Source organism: Erpetoichthys calabaricus, chromosome 2, assembly GCF_900747795.2.
Source record: "Erpetoichthys calabaricus chromosome 2, fErpCal1.3, whole genome shotgun sequence".
In the NCBI taxonomy this organism is placed as follows: domain Eukaryota; kingdom Metazoa; phylum Chordata; class Cladistia; order Polypteriformes; family Polypteridae; genus Erpetoichthys; species Erpetoichthys calabaricus.
In genome coordinates, this window is record NC_041395.2 from 76,090,021 (window position 1) to 76,116,467 (window position 26,447).

General features: G+C 43.6%; 1 protein-coding gene across 1 annotated transcript in view; it reads left to right on the top strand.

Annotated features, from left to right (window-relative positions):
* Positions 1-26,447, top strand: part of selenbp1 (selenium binding protein 1) — a 78,146-nt gene that overhangs the window by 45,188 nt on the left and 6,511 nt on the right. Inside the window, exons 6-11 of the mRNA XM_028793943.2 lie at positions 5,424-5,606; positions 5,713-5,894; positions 7,234-7,312; positions 10,251-10,372; positions 13,010-13,102; positions 13,326-13,444. Coding sequence (XP_028649776.2) covers positions 5,424-5,606; positions 5,713-5,894; positions 7,234-7,312; positions 10,251-10,372; positions 13,010-13,102; positions 13,326-13,444 — 778 coding nt within the window. The remainder of the gene's footprint in view (positions 1-5,423; positions 5,607-5,712; positions 5,895-7,233; positions 7,313-10,250; positions 10,373-13,009; positions 13,103-13,325; positions 13,445-26,447) is intronic.

Genomic DNA, 26,447 nt, shown 5'->3' on the forward strand with positions numbered 1-26,447 from the left:
CGATGCGGAGGAGCAGCGGCTCTACTCTGAGCCCCTCCCGGATGACTGAGCTTCTCACCTTATCTTTAAGGGAGAGCCCAGACACCCTGCGGAGGAAACTCATTTCAGCTGCTTGTATTCGCGATCTCGTTCTTTCGGTCACTACCCATAGCTCATGACCATAGGTGAGGGTAGGAACATAGATCGACTGGTAAATTGAGAGCTTCGTCTTGCGGCTCAGCTCCTTTTTCACCAGGACAGACCGATGCAGAGCCCGCATTACTGCGGATGCCGCACCGATCTGCCTGTCGATCTCACGCTCCATTCTTCCCTCACTCGTGAACAAGACCCCGAGATACTTGAACTCCTCCATTTGGTGCAGGATCTCGCTACCAACCCTGAGAGGGCACTCCACCCTTCTCCGGCTGAGGACCATGGTCTCGGATTTGGAGGTGCTGATTCTCATCCCAGCCGCTTCACACTCGGCTGCGAACCGATCCAGAGAGAGCTGAAGATCACGGCCTGATGAAGCAAACAGGACAACATCATCTGTAAAAAGCAGTGACCCAATCCTGAGCCCACCAAACCGGACCCCCTCAACGCCCTGGCTGCGCCTAGAAATTCTGTCCATAAAACTTATGAACAGAATCGGTGACAAAGGGCAGCCCTGGCGGAGTCCAACTCTCATCGGAAACGGGTTCAACTTACTGCCGGCAATGCAGGCTCTGGCGACGATCGTACAGGGACCGAACAGCCCTTATCAGGGGGGCCAGTACCTCATACTCTCGGAGTACCCCCCACAGGATTCCCCGAGGGACACGGTTGAATGCCTTTTCCAAGTCCACAAAACACATGTAGACTGGTTGGGCAAACTCCCATGCACCCTCCAGGACCCTGCTAAGGGTATAGAGCTGGTCCACTGTTCCGCGACCAGGACGAAAACCACACTGTTCCTCCTGAATCCGAGGCTCGACTATCCGACGGACCCTCCTCTCCAGGACCCCTGAATAGACTTTTCCAGGGAGGCTGAGGAGTGTGATCCCTCTGTAGTTGGAACACACCCTCCGATCCCCCTTCTTAAAGAGGGGGACCACCACCCCGGTCTGCCAATCCAGAGGCACTGTCCCTGATGTCCATGCGATGTTGCAGAGGCGTGTCAGCCAAGACAGTCCTACAACATCCAGAGCCTTGAGGAACTCCGGGCGTATCTCATCCACCCCTAGGGCCCTGCCACCAAGGAGTTTTTTGACCACCTCGGTGACCTCAGTCCCAGAGATGGGGAAGCCCACCTCCGAGTCCCCAGGCTCTGCTTCCTCATTCGAAGACCTCCTCAATCCCATTAACATGCCTTCCAAGTACTCCCCCCACCGACCCACAACGTCCCGAGTCGAGGTCAGCAGCGCACCATCCCCACCATATACAGTGTTGACACTGCACTGCTTCCCCTTCCTGAGACGCCGGATGGTGGACCAGAATCTCCTTGAAGCCGTCCGAAAGTCATTCTCCATGGCCTCCCCAAACTCCTCCCACGCCCGAGTTTTTGCCTCGGCAACCACCAAAGCCGCATTCCGCTTGGCCTGCCGGTACCTATCAGCTGCCTCCAGGGTCCCACAGGACAAAAGGGTCCTGTAGGACTCCTTCAGCTTGACGGCATCCTTCACTGCCGGTGTCCACCAACGGGTTCGGGGATTGCCGCCACGACAGGCACCGACCACCTTACGGCCACAGCTCCGGTCAGCTGCCTCAACAATAGAGGCACGGAACATGGCCCATTCGGACTCAATGTCCCCCACCTCCCTTGGGATGTGGTCGAAGTTCTGCCGGAGGTGGGAGTTGAAGCTACTTCTGACAGGGGGCTCTGCCAGACGTTCCCAGCAGACCCTCACAACACGTTTGGGCCTACCACGCCTGACCGGCATCCTCCCCCACCATCGAAGCCAACTCACCACCAGGTGGTGATCAGTTGACAGCTCCGCCCCTCTCTTCACCCGAGTGTCCAAGACATGTGGCCGCAAGTCCGACGACACGACCACAAAGTCGATCATCGAACTGAGGCCTAGGGTGTCCTGGTGCCAAGTGCACATATGAACACCCCTATGCTTGAACATGGTGTTCGTTATGGACAATCCGTGACGAGCACAGAAGTCCAATAACAAAACACCGCTCGGGTTCAGATCGGGGGGGCCATTCCTCCCAATCACGCCCTTCCAGGTCTCACTGTCATTGCCCACATGAGCATTGAAGTCTCCCAGCAGTACAAGGGAGTCCCCAGAAGGTATGCCCTCTAGCACACCCTCCAAGGACTCCAAAAAGGGTGGGTACTCCGAACTGCTGTTCGGTGCATACGCACAAACAACAGTTAGGACCCGTCCCCCCACCCGAAGGCGAAGGGAGGCTACCCTCTCGTCCACCGGGGTAAACCCCAATGTACAGGCTCCAAGTTGGGGGGCAATAAGTATACCCACACCTGCTCGGCGCCTCTCACCAGGGGCAACTCCAGAGTGGTACAGAGTCCAGCCCCTCTCAAGGAGATTGGTTCCAGAGTCCAAGCTGTGCGTCGAGGTGAGTCCGACTATATCTAGCCGGAATCTCTCAACTTCGCGCACTAGCTCAGGCTCCTTCCCCTTCAGAGAGGTGACATTCCACGTCCCAAGAGCCAGCTTCTGTAGCCGAGGATCGGACCGCCAAGGTCCCCGCCTTCGGCCACCACCCAACTCACACTGCACCCGACCTCTTTGGCCCCTCCCATAGGTGGTGAGCCCATGGGAAGGGGGACCCACGTTGCCTCTTCGGGCTGTGCCCGGCCGAGCCCCATGGGTGCAGGCCCGGCCACCAGGCGCTCGCCATCGAGCCCCACCTCCAGGCCTGGCTCCAGAGTGGGGCCCCGGTGACCCGCGTCCGGGCAAGGGAAAACGCCGTCCAAAATTGTTTTTCTTCATAGGAGGTTTGTTTAACCGCTCTTTGTCTCATCCCTCACCTAGGACCAGTTTGCCTTGGGTGGCCCTACCAGGGGCATAAAGCCCCGGACAACAGAGCTCCTAGGATCATTGGGACACGCAAACCCCTCCACCACGATAAAGTGGCAGTTAAAGGAGGGGGAAAACTAAAGAAAACTAAAATTATAAAATGAAACTACAATCTTTTTTCTAATTTTTCAAAGTATGTGCGCAACAATGGTGCAAAAATTAAAAAGAAACCACCCCATTTGCAATTTCATTTTCTGCCTGAACCGCATTGAAACTGCAAAATGAAAAGTAAAATAAACACTGGTCACGTGCTGCTCACTGAATTTTCATTTTCCACTTTGCATTTTCTTTTTCAAGCTCTCAACAAATAGCGAGGGTCATTGGATGGGGTTTGGCAATTTTCCACAATTTTTTGTCCTCGATAGAATACTTCGACTGTGTTTAATTCCTGTGATTTTTATCTTTTCACCCCCAGTACTGTAAGCTTCATAGAAAAACTGTCTCACAAAATCCAAAGACCAAGCACAATTGTACTTCTGAAGAAATTAATGTGCAATTTAATCACAATATTTAACATAACAGAAATTAGCCTTTATCATGTCATAATGTATGTTTTATTGAAGTGGAAACGGGACATTTTTTGTATTTTTGTAGTATTATAGTGTAGTGTCAGCACAGAATACCACAATGGCTGGATTTCCTGCTCTTTACATTGCTTTTTGAGGTGGCTTGCTATCCTTAAAAGGACTGCTTGCCTTTTGCTGGACTAGTTTGAAAAGCCCATTCGACTATGCAGCTGCCATTTTTATTGACGCTCTTGCTATTGATAATGCCAGCTCAATGTTTTGGTGACTCATCCCTACTCGATGTATCTTCTCCTCTGCTGTTGCATAGTCCTCCCTTCAAAGTTTCTGCCCCAGCGGCCTCTTCCAACTCCTTGCAGCAGTACATAAACTCGTTGAAATGACTTATGGGAGATCGAGGTACAAAGCTCTGCCCATTACCTGCACTATTTCCTATTTCCCAACTGTGTTGAGAACTTGAAATGAAAATGCATTTTACTTTTCATTTTTGCAGATTCATTGCAGTTCAGGGTGAAAATTAAATTGCAAATGGGGTCATTTCATTACACATTAACCCAAAGAAAATCTGTAGATATGAAAATATCTGCTACAAATGAAATAGTATGCAAATGTTTAATTTTGCACATAGGAAGTTAAAAAATCTAAACCAGGGGTTCTCAACATCGGTCCTGGGGCCCCAAGTGTGGTTTCAGGTTTTTGTTCCAACCAGATTCCTAATAAGTGACAACACCTGCTAACACTGATCTCAATTAATTAGCTGGTATTTTTTTCTCTTCTCTAATTCTACATTAAGAAAGCACTGTAGCATGCTTTACATTTATAAGACATTTAGGAATATTTTTCCATTTTTGCTGTAGATTTAAATGCTTAATTCCCTTTTGTTGATTTCATTATATTTTGCCCTTTCTCTGTGCAGTTTGCTCCCTTCATTGTATCTTAATAATGACAACCAGCAGAGCAGACAGCCAGGCAAATAACACTGAATCATGAAAGGCTGCAACTACTTTAGCATTAGACCCACTAATTTAGAAAATAATAAATTAAACAATTAGAACACCTGGCAAAAAATAGAATGAAAATCAAGATGAATATATTGTTACCATATAACTGCTTGGTACATTTTAATATATTTTTTTTTTTTTTTTTACCAAACTTAGTTTTCCAATTTCTACATTTTTCCCACAACACAGAATCTGGCAAATAACAGTTCCCTTAATTAGCCCAAGAGTCCAGTTAAAAATTGAAGTTGGTTGGAACAAAAATCTGCAGCCACAGTGGACTGACGTTGAGAACCTCGATCTAAACTATGAAGGTTCTAGATGCTACACTTTATAAGAAAGGAGTGAGCGTCTGTCGCCAACTGGAAATAGTCTACAAACAAAACCAAAAAGCCTAATGGGACTGGAGGTGATGCAGCATAGTGTGTTTAGTACAGGTTACTGTATGTTTAGTGCTAGACAGGGTATAGAGAACAACAATCACCTGCATTAGGTATAGCAAAGTAGGTTATGAGCTTTGTGTAACTACTGAAAAAATGGCTTTGCTTGGATTAAATGAATGAACATTAAGGGTTTAAAACTGTGAAGGGAGTCTGTAGAGTAACTGCTATGCTATGTGTTGCTTTAAGATTACATCAACAAAAAGATACAGCTGGTTAAAAGTAGATTTTGTACAGGTATTGCTATATGAAGATGTATTGAACAAGTTACCAAGCAGTGCAGCTGAAACTATCACCTTGCGGATCTTCATATAATAACTTAATTAAAATCAAAATTAAGCTGGGCTGATTTTGATTGCCTCATCATTTATTTCTTCTGGGTTTGAGATACAATAAATATTGACATTTTCAACAGTTGAATCTTAGTCAACATGAAAGCTCTCATTCCATTTCTAGGAGGTTTCATTTTGCTGGATGGAGAGACATTTGAAGTGAAGGGCTGCTGGCAGCAGCCTGGCAATGAAGCCCCTTTTGGCTATGATTTCTGGTACCAACCACGCCACAATGTGATGATAAGTACCGAATGGGGCACCCCTAAAGTGTTGGCTTACGGGTTCAATCCAAATGATATAAAGGCAGGTGGGAATCATTTCCTTTTTATTCATCTTTCATTCACTGTCCTTTTAGTGACTATAATTTAAATGATAAAAAGAATTTAATGCAACATTATGACCTCTGACTATAGGCAATTATGGAAAATGCCTGCACGTGTGGGACTGGACAACACATTCTCGCATCCAGACACTTGATCTGGGAGAAGAAGGAGCCATTCCATTGGAAGTCCGGTTTCTTCACAATCCAGATGCTACTGAAGGTTTTGTTGGTTGCGCTTTGAACAGTAATGTCTTCCGCTTCTTCAAAACTAAGGTGTGCTACTATAATGGCCTGGGTTCAGGTTTACTACCATGTGCATAGTATAGTTTCTCATCTTTCTTGCATGTCTCTTATAAGCTGCTAAAAGTAGCATTAGATACCTACAACTCCATAAATAAAATATGGCATTAGAAGATATGCTGTTTATATGAAACACACTTCAGGTTTGCTCATGTACTTGTCAATGTAAGAAGCAGTTGATTAACATTATGACCCAAGGATAAAAACTGGCCCTGAATCATATGGTGCAAGTACAGAACAGAAAATGTTACAGTGCCAAATGGCTAAGGTTTTAAAAGGCTATTTGACATTCTAAAACAGTATTTGCTGTATTTTGTATACCCTGAATCAAATGAAGCTGCAATATCCTGGCCTGACTTCACTACACTCTGTAGTACTTTAAGGTTCTAAGCTGAATAGATGCTGAAAAAAGGATGATATGCAGACAGTGAGGGTGGACTCCATTGCACACAGTATATTAGTTGTTGTAATTATGGGAGATATCTCAGCTTTCCTCAAATATCTGAAGGAGTAAAGAAGTCGGTGGGCTTACTTGACGATCACAGAAATGTGTTGTGCTCTCCTCAGATTGTCAGTGAGAAGTGGTTATTCAGGCATCACTTGTCAGAAGACAAATCTCTTCTCTGTAAGCCTTCCTATTGCAGTTAGTGAGGAAGCCCATGATGGTGATGTACAAAGGAGGTTCAACACTCTACTTTTGGGGATTGCCTGTGTTGAAGATCGCCATGGGAGGGTAGCACTAAGTCCTAGGACTAGGAGCTTGTTCAAAGCTGAACTGTAGTCTATAAAGTACTCCGTTCAGTTCAAGGTGACCAGGTGGGATGAGGAATGAGAGAGTAGGGGTTAAGGCAGGGCAAAGACTGTCCTAGCAGCAATGGGAGCAAAGCAGGAATCGGCCCTGGACAGGCACTAGTCCATTATAGAAGAATGGTTTCATTACAGATAAATATCATTGTACCATCTTGCAGCTGAATTCTACTTCATATTGTTCAATCCGGGTGTAAGCATTCATTCATTTCATATATATAGCATATCTTGTATGGAATCTCAACTGCATTCAACTCCTAGCAGCTGTACTGTGATGTTCCAATGTGTGTTATGGCAGAGGGGCATCAGGGGCCATTAAACCCGTAACTCTTTATTTTTTGTACAATTATCAGATGTGAAAGGCAAAAATAATTGCAGCCTGTTCAAGTATTGAGTCAGCAAGAGGTAGAACACGTTTGAATGTCTACTTTGGTACACTTTTGAAATACTTTTTGCAAGCTAAACCACTGAACGTGCTTCCATTCTGCCCTTTTTTTATTTCCAGAATGGACAATGGGCTGCAGAGAAGGTTATCAGTGTGCCCAGCAAGAAGGTGAAGGGGTGGTGCCTCCCTGAGATGCCAGGTAGATTTAAGCCTTTAGTTTGTAATTAAAGGACTGCGCAGATTAACTTTTTACATGAACAGAATTTCAGAGCATCCAAAAAAAAAAAAATAATAATTTAAAAAGTAACAGCTATTATTTTCTATAATTTGAATATTTTGTAAACACAATCATTGTATGAGATACATTAAACAAATGAAAGCTGAATGAATTCTTGGGTTAGAGCGCCAGAAGATATAAAATTTTCAAATGCACAAAGCATGCTATAAATTAACTAGAAATGGGGTTCTACCTTTGGGGGTTGGGAAGGTGTGTCTAATTTCTATACCATGTAAGAAAATCCGACAACGGCGATACAAAGAGTTGGGGTACCAGCCTGGTATCCCTGTATAACTGGTTTGCATAAAACAAAGAAAACACGTGCAATTATTGTGAACTGGCATCTGCAAAGATGTCTCTACAACAGAACTGCCAAAGATGCCGGAGGTTCTGATTTTGGGTCCTTCCAGCAGAAAAAGCGAGTCCATGTGGACAAACACCGGAAGTTACACCTGAACTGTTATCGTCATCAATCATCCAGTCCGCAGAGGGAGGAAGAGAAAATGGCTTTAGGATACAGCGCCAACCACTGGAGTGGTGGTATTATTACAGTCACTACAGGCCTTCAGCTGTCCTTTATGTGCACGTGCGTGACAACAGTAAATAATTTTGTTACGATCTAAAAGCAATTAAATTATATACTCTAAATATCAGTTTTACTTATTGAGAGAAGCAATTGCTATGAGCAAAGTCAAATCAATTCAGAATTTCCTGAACAAAACTTAAAACTAGCTATGTAGGGCTAAGAAAACGCTGAAGCCAGAATGATGGAGTCTTAGGGGTGAAAATGTACTCCATGTATTGTAGTAGCTAGATTCACAAGGAAAATAAGAGACCAAAGTAAAGGTGATATTTTCAGTTTTTCTCATTAATTACACTTACAAGCCCAGTGCACTATACAGGAATTACAAATAGAATATTAAAAAACAAGATGTAATATCAAATTTAAACACAAGGTTGCATCATAAACAGAGAATTGTCACGTACATATACTGTGTGGTTTTTGCACACCAACATTCTAAAATGGATTCCTTATTTAAATGACAATTTCATTCGGATTCAAGATGTCTGAAAATAGAGATGGTGCATACCAATTGTCACCATTGATGCCAAGAAGAGGAAACAAATGGAAAAGACTTGTTTATGGCAAAAACAACAATTAAGACTTGAGAACAAATTAAATAAACTCAGCAGTGGCTGTACCAAGTGGGTTCCATTCTGAAATCAGACTTTAGCACTGATATAAAATGCAACCAATGTGGCCAATTGGTAGGCAGTCATTTTTGGTAGTTCCTTTCTAACGTTACCACCCAAATTAGAACTCCCGGATATGACACTCCCTGCTCCATTTTATTGAAGCTGACAGACTCAGGTAGTCAAACAGGCAGGCATAAATGGGCATTAAACCCGAACTAGTAAAAATTGAAATTTCAGTGGGAATAATTCTTCATAAAATGGGTCACATTAATAGCAGACCAGACGAATTTCAAAAATAAACACACATCAGTTAGAACAAAAACATGGCACATTTTGAAAAAGTCATCCTTGTTTTGTGTTGCCATTAACTATGTAGGAAACTGTGACAAATGTAAATGGATGTCCAGTTGTATGTGAAACATTAGCCCTTAGTGGCACTACATATCTTATGATGTCCTCCATGTGTATCCACAGTGTGTTTTGCATGTGACTGACCTGCTTCACAAATTGGCTTCAACCCAACCTGAACTGTACTTCTGGGAAACTAATATGGTGTCTTCATACCACATAGAACTGCAAAGCAAGGTGGAATGCTGGTGGGAAAGCACTTGAGTGATGCAAGTTGACTTGGGGAGGTTGGGTTGACATAATTTTACACAGTTGTGTTACTACTAAATCAAATACCACTGCCTGGCAACAATTTGGACCTTCTAAAAATTTGTTGTCAGCAGTCTGTAAGTGTTTACCTTAAACTGGCTTTCCTAATTATTCTCCTGGCTTGTATCTCTTTCGGAGCCTGAACAGTGGATTATTGTCCAAGGTCAACACTTGTTAAAATATAGTGTGAAATTTTAAATACCTTTTATGAATTAGTACCTGAGCAGAACAAAGAGGTCCAGTGTGAGCAAACCTGTACAATGCATGCTGCCAGTCACAAATGTATAAATGACATTCCATAAGTATAAGCCAGCTGCAGCTCTGCTTGTGAACACAGGAGGCAAATGCTTAAACTGATCTGAGAGAGAAAACAACGATATGTCAAAGATTGGATAATAAAAAATGCTTTGTCTTGACTTGCATATGCCTATTTTTTAAATAAGCAACATCTAGAATTTAGTATGTACTGTATCAGCAGTATTTCTTCCTAATTAACCAAAGAGCATAGCAGAGCTTTGCCTTTTATGCCCAAGAGGGACACTTTTTTGCTTGAAAAACCAAATGGGTGGCTTAAGGTGTGCAATAATCTGAAGATGTAGACTAACGCTACAGGACTTTTTGTTTTATTTTGAACTTTTGTTTACTACATTCAAGTTCACTTTTTCAAATCTGCATGAAAAGAGTCTGTGACTTACCTTGTCTTGGTCCCAAACTTACAAGGCGGAGTGGTTTTGAGGCTAGGGATCTGCACTGGCAATCGGAAGGTTGCCGGTTCAAATCCCGTAAATGCCAAAAGGGACTCTGCTCTGTTGGGCCCTTAAGCAAGGCCCTTAACCTGCAATTGCTAAGCGTTTTGAGTAGTGAAAAAAGCTCTATATAAATGCAAAAAATTATTACTATTAAGCAGGCTAGGGCTAAGATATCATCTAGTGTCCAGAGGGAGCCAAGACAAAAGTAATCTCCTTATAAGAAGCATATCTGTTCATAGAGTCCCCTCTACTTGCAGGTCTCATCACAGACATCTTGCTGTCTTTGGATGATCGATATCTCTACTTCAGCAACTGGCTGCATGGAGACATTCGCCAATATGACATAACAGACACTAAGCACCCCAAGTTAGTGGGGCAGGTAAAGCAGGAGTTCTCACTGTTTTTCCCTATACTATCTACTGCAAGTAGACAAATCAAGTATAGTATATATTGTCTATGTGCTGAAGATATTATCTAAGATCTACCATAGTATGCAATTGTTTGCTTTTTTTAATAAAATGTTATATTAAGAAGACACAGGCAGTTGTAATGTGATTCCTTCATGACTGATACCTTGGAGTGGCAAACATAAGAGGGTAGATGTATCTTCCAACTTTTTGATTGATCAATTTGCATTTTGATCTTAAAGTTTCCTTATAATATTTGTAAGCAGATTACAGTTTGTTCTGTATGATCTTTTGCTGAACAGATGGGAAACTGCATTTACTGTATAACTGGCATTGCTTAAGAAATGTAGAAACTTTATACACATGCCTATACAAAAATAAAGTATACTTTTTTTAAATGTATGGATAAACAAAGTGGTATTGGTATAACTTCATACTGTATGTGTTACAGAAATGAGCTTTGACATTCTGTACTAAAATCTGAGTTGTTTAAATGTATAGTAAAAAATTGCAACATGGCCCTTACTTTCCCAGTACTTATGGACTGTCCTGTGTCCCTTATGTACAGTGCATCCGGAAAGTATTCACTGCGCCTCACTTTTTCCACATTTTGTTATGTTACCTCCTTATTCCAAAATGGATTAAATTCATTTTTTTCCTCAGAATTCTACACACAACACCCCATAATGACAATGTGAAAAAAGTTTACTTGAGGTTTTTGCAAATTTATTAAAAATAAAAAAAATTGAGAAAGCACATGTACATAAGTATTCACAGCCTTTGCCGTGAAGCTCGAAATTGAGCTCAGGTGCGTCCTGTTTCCCCCGATCATCCTTGAGATGTTTCTGCAGCTTAATTGGAGTCCACCTGTGGTAAACTCAGTTGACTGGACATGATTTGGAAAAGCACACACCTGTCTATATGAGATCCCAGAGTTGACAGTTCACGTCAGAGCACAAACCAAGCATGAAGTGAAAGGAATTGTCTGTAGACCTCATGAGACAGGATTGTCTCGAGGCACATATCTGGGGAAGGTTACAGAAAAATTTCTGCTGCTTTGAAGGTCCCAATGAGCACAGTGGCCTCCATCATCCGTAAGTGGAAGAAGTTCGAAACCACCAGGACTCTTCCTAGAGCTGGCCGGCCATCTAAACTGAGCAATCGGGGGAGAAGGGCCTTAGTCAGGGAGGTGACCAAGACCCCGATGGTCACTGTTTCAGAGCTCCAGAGGTCCTCTGTGGAGAGAGGAGAACCTTCCAGAAGGACAACCATCTCTGCAGCAAGCCACCAATCAGGCCTGTATGGTAGAGTGGCCAGACGGAAGCCACTCCTTAGTAAAAGGCACATGGCAGCCCACCTGGAGTTTACCAAAAGGCACCTGAAGGACTCTCAGACCATGAGAGAGAAAATTCTCCTGTCTGAGACAGATTGAACTCTTTGGTGTGAATGTCAGGCGTCACGTTTGGAGGAAACCTGGCACCATCCCTACAGTGAAGCATGGTGATGGCAGCATCATGCTGTGGGGATGTTTTTCAGCGGCAGGGACTGGGAGACTAGTCAGGATAAAGGGAAAGATGACTGCAGCAATGTACAGAGACGTCCTGGATGAAAACCTGCTCCAGAGCGCTCTTGACCTCAGACTGGGGTAACGGTTCATCTTTCAGCAGGACAACGACCCTAAGCACACAGCCAAGATATCAAAGGAGTGGCTTCAGGACAACTCTGTGAATGTCCTTGAGTGGCCCAGCCAGAGCCCAGACTTAAATCCGATTGAACATCTCTGGAGAGATCTTAAAATGGCTGTGCACTGATGCTTCCCATCCAACCTGATGGAGTTTGAGAGGTCTCTGCAAAGAGAATGGGCGAAATTGGCCAAGGATAGGTGTGCCAAGCTTGTGGCATCATACTGAAAAAGACTTGAGGCTGTAATTGTTGCCAAAGGTGCATCGACAAAGTATTGAACAAAGGCTGTGAATACTTATGTACATGGGATTTCTCTTTTTTTTTTTTTTTTTTAATAAATTTGCAAAAACCTCAAACTTTTTTCACGTTGTCATTATGGGGTGTGTTGTGTAGAATTCTGAGGAAAAAATGAATTTAATCCATTTTGGAATAAGGCTGTAACATAACAAAATGTGGAAAAAGTGATGCGCTGTAATGAATGTTATGGTATTACTTTATTGCACCTTACATTGTATACAGGACAACAGATGTTATCATGAGTGGTGCTCCAGATGTGAAACCACTAGGGGCACCAGACCAAGAGTAGTATCTTGGAAGAAATGTGTAATGAGCCCCCTGCAGAAAACATGTAGATAAGAGGGAATGAAGAACATGCTTGGCGAGTACATGGGAATGCTTATGTAAAGGCAATCCCTTATATTGTAATTGTCACCAAATGGGACAAAAAGTTGAAAAAATGAATAAATTAAAAAAAGAATCCTTCTTTAAAGCATTCAGAAACCAACAAGTACTGAGTCATTTATTGGTTGACTCTGCTGGTAGTATAAATGACGACAAACAAAGCAGATATCGATTACGATTTGTGGAGATAGGAAAGCACTTTGAATACACTGATCTTCAGTTTCTACTTACCCGCCATTATACAGGTGTTCTTGGGTGGAAGTATTGTGAATGACAGGCCTGTCATTGTGCTGGAGGACATTGAACTCAAGAGCCAACCTGCACCCCGTGTAGTCAAGGTGAGAACAGACGTTTCTGGATTTCTAGTGTCACTGGTTGTGGCGTTTTTTAATTTTGCCAATGTGCTCTATATACCAATCCCATTAGATTATTGATTGACTGTCTTATTTCTTTATGCATTTTGATGAAGTAACCTTATCATTTTAATCTGCCTTGATCAGTTCTACACACCTTTGCTCCTTGCTGACTGTTTTGTTCATTAGTTGGATTTTATTTGAACAGGGAAAACGAGTCCAAGGTGGACCACAGATGATCCAGCTGAGTTTGGATGGAAAGAGACTTTATGTAACAACCTCTCTGTTTAGTGCTTGGGACAAACAGTTCTACCCTGATCTTGTCAAGTAAGTCCTGCTTATAAATTATGATTGGAGGAATCAGTTATTGTTAAACCTTTAAGATTTACTACTCCACCCCTATACTGCTTTCGTAAATGTCACTTTTACAAACTTGCTGGCAAGTGTGTTGAGGTATTACTTTATAGGCTTATTCATGCAAAGAGGGGTCTGACCATTTGTGCATTCATATTGTGAAGGTGACAAGTACTAAATGTTTGTGGTAGTACTAACACAGGACTGAACTTCTGTCAAAGCCAAGGAGTCAGTCAGAGCAACAATTTAACACAAAAACAAACTCGGACAGAAAAGAAAGGCATATTGAGGGGCAGACAGTACAGTCTTTGCTTGGTTGTGTGTGAGGACCTCCTCCTTCAATATTCTGATGAGAAAATGTGATTTGTAGGTGCTGAACTCTTATCATACAAAAGTGACAGTGGGGCCGAATATACTGAATGCTGGACTAAGTCTTCTTGGCCTGTGGCATCTGCCTAACTAGCTAGTTATAAACGTACTGTATCTGCTATAGCAAGGGTACAAATATTATACCCAAGAAACATTTCCCAACCCCTATTAGAAAGAGAGAGCTTCATGCCCAAGGCTTCATTTTAAAACTAACGGGGAATCCCAACTTAAATTTAAAACAAAAGGGGATTTTAGATTCTATGGGGGAATGACCATGTGGTGTCAAAATCAAACTTGCCAAGGAAAGATTGCCTCAATAGAGTAAACAAATTCTAGATAATGTAAAATGACATATGCAGAGAAAAGGAGTATTTTTATTTTTTGTCTATACTCCACTGTTTTTCCTGTCAGTGTAATTTTCTGCTGCTTTAAGACAGTTGAGCAGTCTAAATAACACCAAAAGTTTGAATGATCTTACCTTTTAGAAATTTAAGGCATGTTATCAAAATATAGTATAGTTAACATATTCTTAGCTTAGGTGGCACAGTAGCCGGCACTGGTTAACACTTCAGCTTTACAGATTCATCATACTCCTTTCAAATCCAGTACCTGATTGACTGTGTGGAGTTTGCAAGTTTTCCCGGTGTCTCTGGTTTTCTTCTGGTCCTCCAGTTTTCCTCCCACATTCTCAGTGCCTTGTAGATTTGGTTAAATGGTCCCAGTTTGAGTGTGGGGGTGTGCATGTGTGCATGGGTCCAGAATTGACAGGATAGGCTCCTGCTCTCTGCTCTTCTGAACTGGTGTAAGCAGGTTTCAGAATGTCTATTATTAGTTGGTCGGTGAACATATTTGCTTTTGTTCACAAAAATAAAGGATGTTTCTAAAAGATGTTAAGAGAATGAAAAAGTGAATTGTAGGTTCTCAGGGATAGGCATTCTATAAAATCCTCCTTTTTCTGTTGAAATGCCCTGCTTTTCAAAGTCATTGAGGCAGACGTCTTAGTCATGGGTATATTTACAGTCGATTTTCATTAAGATTATCTGATTCCTTGAGTATTCTTTTTTATCTTTTTGTATTTCTCACTGATTTACTTTTCACATTCAGGATTAAAATCCACCATAAACATTTTAAAGAAATGACAATTACAATTGACTTTAAGTGAAACAATGCAGCCGTGAATTAGTAGAGGTCTGATCATCAACTAAAATGGGACTAAACTTAATACAAATTCACTAAACAACCCAAGTCAATTTCCCATTTTTTTTTTTATTGATTTGAGAGCAAAAATATATCTTCAGCCGGTTTTTATCCTTCAGATTACTAACGTTTAGTCACGTTTCTTCTAAAGTGCAGTTTAAACACAGAGCAACTCACAGTGAGCAGCTGATCAGATTGCCGGTCAAAAGCAACTGCAATAGGAAGGTGACATCCTATGTATGTAAGCATATCAAAATGTAAACAATGAAAAATTAAATTCCCAGGTAACAAAAAAAATATAAAACAGTAATTTAAAAAAAGTAAAATATTCTTGCAACAAGCAAGAGAGATTGCTTACCAAATAAACATACTGTATGTAGGGAAATTTGTAAAAATGAGGTCTTCCAGGAATTGTAGGAGATACCTTCAATCCTGCAGTGAATTTCAAACCATGATCTTTATCTGTCCAAGTCCCTCCTTCTCAGACTTCTTCTTATTCAGTTTGTATGCACTGGTTACATTTTCCACAAATGAGAAAAAATATAATTGTTGTGGTAATAATGTGGAAAGTAAGAATACAAATGCATACTGAAAAGTTTCACACTGATTTTACAGTAAAAAGATTGTGCTAGTTTTGTATGTGTAAAGTCTTATTGTAAAGTAAAACAGCTAGTTGTTTGGGTACATTTTATTTAAATAAAAAAAGCGTAGACAACATCATCTGATGCTATAACTATAATTTAACAGGTTTGGACATCAAACACTGGTATGATATAGTTTCATTTTTTTTTTTTTTTAAGTGGTCAGCTGCTTTAAAAAAAGGGCCCTGATGATGACATAACCTTGGATTAGTGATGGCACTTGCATTCTAAGGCCAAGTTTATACTTCACGCAACACAACGCGTGTGCCTCCAGATGCTACTGCCACACAAGCAGTTTACTGTTTATACTTGCATGCATACTTTATGTAAATCTGGAGGAATCCACTGGGTGGCAGCATGAGATATCATCATGGTGAAAAAACAACATTCGGTTTCCCTGTGTTGTGAATTGCCCGAAACATCCATTAAATTCTCAGGACACCTTGCCACAATATCTCTGAAAAGGATGGATGTTTTAATGATTACATCCATCAATCCAGGGATGCGTCCATTCCAGCAAGCATCAGGCGTGAGGCAAAAACAATCGGGCATCAGCTCATCGCACAGTGAATACAATCACACACATACACTAGCATCATTTTAGCATCACCAAATCTCCAAACCTGCATGTTCTTGGAAGGAAACTGGAGCACACTGTGGAAACCCACCAGGAAAATGTGTAAACTCCAGGCTGGGAACACCAGGGAAATGACTCCCTACTGCGAAGCAGTAGCGCTACCGCTCTGCCACTGTACCACACCCACATGTGTAATTGTTAACAGTATTCGTTAACTTCATTTAAATAATTATTTATCTGTAAAATACATGCTTTAACACATTTCATCAAGAAAATTATTTCAAGTATTTATCAAAGGATTCTAAATGTGCAGAGAGCTGGAATATCATAAATTCAATGTGTTCTGTGTGGCAATCACAGCCTGCCACTACTGTCAGTGCAGGAGGAAGCCCCAGAAGCACGTAGCGATTAACAATTAGGTCAGTTTTAAGATGATGTTTACGATGTAGTTTATTTTTTCGTTAAAGTAGAACGAGATTACATCCCCCATGATAATGGCATATTGGCACGTGAAACGTACCTCAAACAAAATGATTTACCCACAAAGTCAGTTATACAAATGATAAAATTCACTCTGACACAGTTTATTCTCATTTAGACAAGACTTCTACTTGCAACAAATGGGGACTGCAATGGGCTGTAGGTTTGCACCTCACTATACAAATCTATTTATGGCAAAATTGGAGGAAGATTTTATGTCAACATGTATCTTAAAACCAATGTTGTATCTCCGTTACATAGATGACGTCTTCATAATCTGGACTTCCAGTGAAAAGGACCTCCTCCATTTTCATAATGAATATAATTCTTTCCACCCCAACATAAAGCTGAAGCTGAATTATTCAAAAACAAGAGGTCAGCTTCCTTGACACTACCGTTCAACTGAAGATAACACCCTTGTAACTTCAGTTTTTCACAAACCGACAGACAGACGGACCTACCTGAGAAGTGATAGCTTCCACCCCAAGCATTTAAGGTGCTTCATTATTTTCAGCCAAGCAATACAATATAATCGTATTTGCTCAGACCCGACAGACCGGGATAAACAACTGCAGGAGCTTAGACAAGGTTATACCCCCAAAACAACAGACACTCCAATAAGAAGAGCTACTGCCATACCCAGAGACAACCGTCTGGAATATAAAAACAAAGACAACAAGAACTGCATTCCCCTTGTTGTCACCTATAACCCACATCTTGAAGCACTTCGAAAAATTATAAAAACTTCAGCCAATGCTAAACAATAACAAAACACTGAAAAATGTATTTCCAGAACCTCCCCTCCTGGCATACAGACAACCACCAAACCTTCAACTAATTGTCCAAAGCTCCCTAAGTGAACCAACAGAAAATGGCAGATCTCCCTGCCTAGAGAAAAGATGTAAAACGTGTGCTCACATTTATAATACAGTCCGTGTAGTTATACCACACTGCCGACTAGAACATCGCATAAAGGGATAATTTTCTTGCAGATCATCTAATGTAGTCTACCTAATTCTCTGCATGAAATGTCCTGACACTACATTCTAGTTGGGAGAAACTGGACAAACACTCCGCCAAAGAACGAACTGACACAAGTTCCACATCAAGCATGGCAACAGAGATGTTCTTGTAGCAGCCTACTTCAACAGCCATGGACACTGTGAGAGGGACTTTAAAGTCACAGTGCTTATGGGCAACTTTAGAACACAGCAAGGAAGAAAAGAATGTGAAGTCAAACTCATGCTAAAATGTAACACATTACAACATGGTCTGAATAGAGACAAGAGTTTTATGGCCAGATATGAGGACTGTTTGCATCTCTCGGACTGACACAGGCAGCCTGTCTACAGACCCGCATTGGATTGAAAAACTCATCAGAAACTTCAAAAGACTTTGTTGGACAGTTACCTTATCCAAAGATCTTGACCATACATTGTTCTCCTCTCTTGCTATGTGAATCTTAGCCAGAAGAGGTTTAATAATTTTTTACATTTAAGATGTCTCACTTAAAGGTTTTCCATTGTTAATATTTGTCCTAGTGTGTGTATATAAACACGGGGAACTCCAGTTTCTGTATCACATCTTGCCTGAAGAGGGTGCCCGAGTTGCTTCGAAAGCTTGCATATTGTAATCTTTTTCGTTAGCCAATAAATGGTGTCATTTTGCTTGATTTCTCACTATACTTTAATCATGAAAATAGACCTTTTTTTCTTCACTGTGTCCCTAATTTTTTCTCTGTGGTTCAAATATGCTTCCATAGCATACCAAAAAAAGGATGGTACAGAAGATATGTAAGACCTTTAAAATGTATTGCCTCATTACAATGGTGAAATATGCAATGCTTCTATTGCCCGTGCAAAAAATAAATGAAGAAAAGCCACACGAATACATTTTGTATCTCGGAATTTAAGTGTGATAATTTGCTTCACCACATCGAACCATTCATCAAACATTGACATACACACAATGATCCTGTAGGATCTGCAAAGCAGCTTGCTGTCGCATGTTAATAATAAACAAAGAGACTGATGTCATGTTCCAACTTGAACACATTGTGCCCCCTGAGTTTTTGCTGGTACTGCAACTTGCGCACACATTGCGTTAATTTCTGAGGACGTGCTCAGAGGACGCATCAAATGAGTACTGGGAAGGGATGGCAGCCATGATGTGTGTGCATACGCATTCTGAGCATGAAGTATAAACCAACCCTAACAACCCCTTGCCAATTTCAGGGGAGATATCCTCATTGAAATGTCTAGTGACAGAGTGCTCACATTACACTGGGAACAGAAAGCAAATTAGAAAGATACAGTAATAGCCAATTGCAATGATAAATAAAAAGCATTGTAAACCCCATCTCTAGTTTTAAGAGTAGTTCTACTAATACTGTTGTCACATGGGCATAGCACAAACCACAATATTCTATTCTAAAATGAGCCTTTCGCTTTTACTTAAATGCTGGGCTGATTGTGTATCTTTAATATTGGATTGGACCTCTCATCCTCTTTAATAAAATCCCTGTGTGCGTCCAGGTGTCCGTGTGTGTGTCTTCTGGTGAAGTGAGCATGCGCGGGGCATGGTGCGATGCGCGATATTACTGTCAGAGAAAGCTACAGGCGTTTTACGGAAATACAAACCAGTATTACTGCGAGAGGAAATTAAAGGCACACAATACAGTGACGCATATTACAGCCACATGCAAGCCAGTATTACTGTCAGAGGAGATTAAAGGCATATTACCGACGCGCACACCTGTATTACCTCCAGAGAAAATTAAAGGTATATTACGGATGTACAAGACAGTATTACTGTCACAGAAAATTAAAGACACAATACACGGTGGCAGCCCACGAAGAACGGTCAGCTCAGCAAGTAAACATCAACAAAAGAAAGGCTGAAAGAAAGAAAAATACAACCAACAAAAAGAGGTCAAAGTCCCTTGCCATTTAATATAGACTGTTCCTACTAATGTTTATGCACTACTGTTCTAGCGCCCGTTATTGTAACGGGCTAAATGACTAGTTATGTTATAACCAATAACAGCTGACATGTCTTAGAATATGCAGAAGGGTCTGGGTGGTCTTTTGGATGTGGAACCCCTAGAAGTTTAGTTTTTCTTAGTGTCATTGCCAGTTGGAGTCATTTTCCGATTCTCCCCTGTCTGACTGTCCATAGCATTTTTTTATTAATAGATGGATAGCTTTTGAAAGATATTGTTCTAAATTTAAGTTCAATGGATTCCCCTACTATGAGGTGCCTTGTTGAGTTTTTTTTTTTTTTTTGTTGTTTTGCTTTTATACCCACCTTCCACCAACTGAATGACACCCAAATGAACTCCCAATAACCCCCATTCCCATCCCTCCATCCCATATTGTTTTGGGGGGCATTTGGTCACTAAATTATTATTAAGCCGAATTGGTTTAAAGTGAGTGTAAGACATTACCAATGATGTGCCCTATGTCTTCCTGTTATTTTCATGAAAAACCTTGAACTAAGAGGGGCAAGTTGATGTTATCCTGAAATTTTGAGGATGACATTTAAATTTTGCTTATAGTGGTCATTTCAAATACCTCCAACTAGAAGGACAAAAAGAGGCAGGCCCTGGACATGATGGATTGATTATCTCTGAGAATTTCCTAAGAAGAGCTGGAGGCTGTTGCTAGGAATAATGTGGCCTTTGTTGGCCTGCTCATTGTGTTGCCTATTCCAAGTTCAAATAAAGGATTTTATTTGACAAAAACATCTTCTTCATAAGAATACCAGTAAATCGCTTCAAATCTCCAGGGCAGTCCTCCCCTGTCAGTGCCCTCTGGCGTTCCTGGACTGTAACTTCCATGTCACCTTGTAGGTGTCTTGATCAGGTTTTGGAACACTGAGGACCACTTACAGCTATCATTTGGGGGAATGAACTGCTCCCAGCTTGGCCATTCATTCAGTCCTCCACTCTGGCCTCCTGGCTTCATATGAATCCATCCTTTTTCCTGGCTAGGATCCCTGTCCTTCCTCCCTGGCACCTACAAGTTGTAACTGGGTAATTTGGACAGCCTGACATTAAAGTATTACAGAGATAAATTTCACTGGATATAAATTAATAAACCCACTTATTTAAAAACCACCTTATTTTTTTTAGTAAGGACAAAACTGTGGAAATGAGGCAACTTGTGATTAAATCCACCTTAACAGTAGAATAACTGAAGCCTAAGAAAAAAGTCATAATTCCAGGCCACCTTAAATTCCTTAGCACCTCCCTCAGTGTCTTTTGTTTTGCAAATGTCTTAATCAGCACAAGCAGCAAGCAACCTGCTGTCCAATCCCCCCACCAACGGAGCTGAAGTCAGTCATAACATTTTCTGAGCTCAAGTGTGTTTATATGGGTGTGAGGTGCCTAAAGTTGTATAGGGTAAATAATATATTATTTGGAATACAGTGATCCCCTACTATATCGCATATTTATTATTATTATAATTATTATTACTACTACTAGGGTGCTTGCTTGGCTCACCCACTCCTGGGTTTGGTTTACCAGATAAACAATTTAAAGAGATTATTTTCATGGGAATTGTTACATATGCATTATTTTCATTTTTACTTTAAAACTTTTGTAAAAACAATATTTGTCCTTTATTTCCTGCCCTGGGCGTGGTTAAACCTCTTTCTCGCAGGACTTATAATGCTGTTTGTGTTGTGAAGGGGGGTCTGAACGCACGCTAAAGAGATGCGATCGGTTCAGCTACTGTCTTGCTGCTGCTACTGGCCAACTGCGTGCCCTGCTTGTTGCGCTTTGCGTCAGTCCATTTAAAATACTGTACAGCAGCTGTCCTTTTGCCACTTCGTGTCTCTGCCGCTAGTGTTCTGGGGGGGGGGGGGGTGCATTGTGGGCTGAATGCACGCTAAGGAGATGTGCTCAGAATATCTGCTGGCTTTCTGCAGCTGCTGCTGGCGAGCTGTGTGTTCTGCTTGTTGTTTTAAGAGCTGGGAGCACCTGAAGTGTGTCTGCCAAAAGCATTCCAACAACTGCTAGGTTAGAAGTCTGTGAACTTGTTTTAAATTGTTTGTAAGTAGGGCGTGACGTGCAAAAGTCACCGTCTCACGGGTTTTGCATCCTAAGGTTGTAATGTCTAGTCTCGCGTGTTGTCAAAGTGACTTTCCAATATGATCTAGTGTTGATCGCTTTGCTCAACCCCCCTGGAGGCACGCTATGCTCCTGCAAGCAACCTGCTATCCAATCCCCCCACCAACGGAGCTGAAGTCAGTCATAACATTTTCTGAGCTCAAGTGTGTTTATATGGGTGTGAGGCGTCTTTCCCGCTCGTGTTGTGAAGTGGGGGAGCTGAACACACGCTAAGGAGAAGAGGAGAAGCAGATGGATCAGCTACTGGCTTTGTGCTGCTTCTGCCAAGGTGCATGTTCTGCTTGTCGCTCTGCATGTCGATCATTTAAAAGCCTGTACAGCATCTGTCCTTCTGCCTCATTGCCTTGTCTCGTGGGACGTCAATTTTGTCTTCTGAGAAGATCACGTCTCATCTCCCTGGTCTCCCTGTCAAGATTTTTTTTTTTTATAATAGAGAGATGTTACTCCTATCCTTAGCCTGACATCCACATATCATATGTGTTTACAAAGTGTGTTTTAATAAGTTTACATGTGTTTAAAGCATGCAGGAGGGGTATTATAAGGCTTAAACTATAATAAAAAAAAGTTTGTTTATATGGTATTTCTATATCACGGATTTTCACTTATCGCTAATAGGTCTGGAATGTAACTTCTGCGATAGGCGGGGGATCACAGTACTTGCATTTCATGTGTGTTCCATGTCTACAATGATCTCTGTAAATGTAGGATGACAGGAAATGCGAGGCAAGAAATGCTAAAACATATCTAAAACAGAAACGTTTCCCATGTTATATTAATAATGATGTGAAGTGTATAATGTGTGAAGACTTTAGTCCAAATATCAAACAAACAAACATTTGAGCTTTTATTCAATTCAATTTACATAATGCTGTCAATGAGTTAAAAACCCAAGCTTAAATGTCAACTGACAGAAAGTTAATATGTATTCTTGGATGGTGCAGAGGTAAGAACTGCTGCTTTATAACCAAAAGGTTGCGGGTTTGGGTCTGGGCACTCCTCATTTGAGGAGTGAGCTGCTCCATCCATCCATCCATCCATCCATTGTCTCCCGCTTATCCGAGGTCGGGTCGCGGGGGCAGCAGCTTGAGCAGAGATGCCCAGACTTCCCTCTCCCCGGCCACTTCTTCTAGCTCTTCCGGGAGAATCCCAAGGCGTTCCCAGGCCAGTCGAGAGACATAGTCCCTCCAGCGTGTCCTGGGTCTTCCCCGGGGCCTCCTCCCGGTTGGACGTGCCCGGAACACCTCACCAGGGAGGCGTCCAGGAGGCATCCTGATCAGATGCCCGAGCCACCTCATCTGACTCCTCTCGATGCGGAGGAGCAGCGGCTCTACTCTGAGCCCCTCCCGGATGACTGAGCTTCTCACCCTATCTTTAAGGGAAAGCCCAGACACCCTGCGGAGGAAACTCATTTCAGCCGCTTGTATTCGCGATCTCGTTCTTTCGGTCACTACCCATAGCTCATGACCATAGGTGAGGGTAGGAACATAGATCGACTGGTAAATTGAGAGCTTCGCCTTGCGGCTCAGCTCCTTTTTCACCACGACAGACCGATGCAATGCCCGCATTACTGCGGATGCCGCACCGATCCGCCTGTCGATCTCACGCTCCATTCTTCCCTCACTCGTGAACAAGACCCCGAGATACTTGAACTCCTCCACTTGGGGAAGGATCTCGCTACCAACCCTGAGAGGGCACTCCACCCTTTTCCGGCTGAGGACCATGGTCTCGGATTTGGAGGTGCTGATTCTCATCCCAGCCGCTTCACACTCGGCTGCGAACCGATCCAGAGAGAGCTGAAGATCACGGCCTGATGAAGCAAACAGGACAACATCATCTGCAAAAAGCAGTGACCCAATCCTGAGCCCACCAAACCGGACCCCCTCAACACCCTGGCTGCGCCTAGAAATTCTGTCCATAAAAGTTATGAACAGAATCGGTGACAAAGGGCAGCCCTGGCGGAGTCCAACTCTCACTGGAAACGGGTTCGACTTACTGCCGGCAATGCGGACCAAGCTCTGGCACCGATCGTACAGGGACTGAACAGCCCTTATCAGGGGGGCCGGTACCCCATACTCTCGGAGTACCCCCCACAGGATTCCCCGAGGGACACGGTCGAATGCCTTTTCTAAGTCCACAAAACACATGTAGACTGGTTGGGCAAACTCCCATGCACCCTCCAGGACCCTGCTAAGGGTATAGAGCTGGTCCACTGTTCCGCGACCAGGACGAAAACCACACTGTTCCTCCTGAATCCGAGGCTCGACTATCCGACGGACCCTCCTCTCCAGGACCCCTGAATAGACTTTTCCAGGGAGGCTGAGGAGTGTGATCCCTCTGTAGTTGGAACACACCCTCCGATCCCCCTTCTTAAAGAGGGGGACCACCACCCCGGTCTGCCAATCCAGAGGCACTGTCCCTGATGTCCATGCGATGTTGCAGAGGCGTGTCAGCCAAGACAGTCCTACAACATCCAGAGCCTTGAGGAACTCCGGGCGTATCTCATCCACCCCCGGGGCCCTGCCACCAAGGAGTTTTTTGACCACCTCGGTGACCTCAGTCCCAGAGATGGGGGAGCCCACCTCTGAGTCCCCAGGCTCTGCTTCCTCATTGGAAGGCATGTTAATGGGATTGAGGAGGTCTTCGAAGTATTCCCCCCACCGACCCACAACGTCCCGAGTCGAGGTCAGCAGCGCACCATCCCCACCATATACAGTGTTGACACTGCACTGCTTCCCCTTCCTGAGACGCCGGATGGTGGACCAGAATCTCCTCGAAGCCGTCCGAAAGTCATTCTCCATGGCCTCCCCAAACTCCTCCCACGCCCGAGTTTTTGCCTCAGCAACCACCAAAGCCGCATTCCGCTTGGCCTGCCGGTACCTATCAGTTGCCTCCGGGGTCCCACAGGACAAAAGGGTCCTGTAGGACTCCTTCTTCAGCTTGACGGCATCCTTCACCGCCGGTGTCCACCAGCGGGTTCGGGGATTGCCGCCACGACAGGCACCGACCACCTTACGGCCACAGCTCCGGTCAGCTGCCTCAACAATAGAGGCACGGAACATGGCCCATTCGGACTCAATGTCCCCCACCTCCCTCGGGATGTGGTCGAAGTTCTGCCGGAGGTGGGAGTTGAAGCTACTTCTGACAGGGGGCTCTGCCAGACGTTCCCAGCAGACCCTCACAACACGTTTGGGCCTACCACGCCTGACCGGCATCCTCCCCCACCATCGAAGCCAACTCACCACCAGGTGGTGATCAGTTGACAGCTCCGCCCCTCTCTTCACCCGAGTGTCCAAGACATGTGGCCGCAAGTCCGACGACACGACCACAAAGTCGATCATCGAACTGAGGCCTAGGGTGTCCTGGTGCCAAGTGCACATATGAACACCCCTATGCTTGAACATGGTGTTCGTTATGGACAATCTGTGACGAGCACAGAAGTCCAATAACAAAACACCGCTTGGGTTCAGATCAGGGGGGGGCCATTCCTCCCAATCACGCCCTTCCAGGTCTCACTGTCATTGCCCACGTGAGCATTGAAGTCTCCCAGCAGAACGAGGGAGTCCCCAGAAGGTATGCCCTCTAGCACCCCCTCCAGGGACTCCAAAAAGGGTGGGTACTCCGAACTGCTGTTCGGTGCATACGCACAAACAACAGTTAGGACCCGTCCCCCCACCCGAAGGCGAAGGGAGGCTACCCTCTCGTCCACCGGGGTAAACCCCAATGTACAGGCTCCAAGTTGGGGGGCAATAAGTATACCCACACCTGCTCTGCGCCTCTCACCGGGGGCAACTCCAGAGTGGTAGAGAGTCCAGCCCCTCTCAAGGAGATTGGTTCCAGAGTCCAAGCTGTGCGTCGAGGTGAGTCCGACTATATCTAGCCGGAACCTCTCAACTTCGCGCACTAGCTCAGGCTCCTTTCCCTTCAGAGAGGTGACATTCCACGTCCCAAGAGCCAGTTTCTGTAGCCGAGGATCGGACCGCCAAGGTCCCCGCCTTCGGCCACCACCCAACTCACACTGCACCCGACCTCCTTGGCCCCTCCCATAGGTGGTGAGCCCATGGGAAGGGGGACCCACGTTGCCTCTTCGGGCTGTGCCCGGCCGAGCCCCATGGGTGCAGGCCCGGCCACCAGGCGCTCGCCATCGAGCCCCACCTCCAGGCCTGGCTCCAGAGTGGGGCCCCGGTGACCCGCGTCCGGGCAAGGGAAAACGCCGTCCAAAATTGTTTTTCTTCATAGGAGGTTTGTTTAACCGCTCTTTGTCTCATCCCTCACCTAGGACCAGTTTGCCTTGGGTGGCCCTACCAGGGGCATAAAGCCCCGGACAACAGAGCTCCTAGGATCATTGGGACACGCAAACCCCTCCACCACGATAAGGTGACGGTTAAAGGAGGGGGGAGTGAGCTGCTATTATTATTATTATTATTATTACTATAATATAATAAAAACATACATTTGATTTGAGTCTGTAACACCCAGTGTAAATTTTGGCTATTTTTTGTTTTGTTATTCAGTTTTATTCTGTCAGTGACGTTCACGTGGTACAACAAACTTGCTTCTCCCTCTCTGAGTTGATGGCGT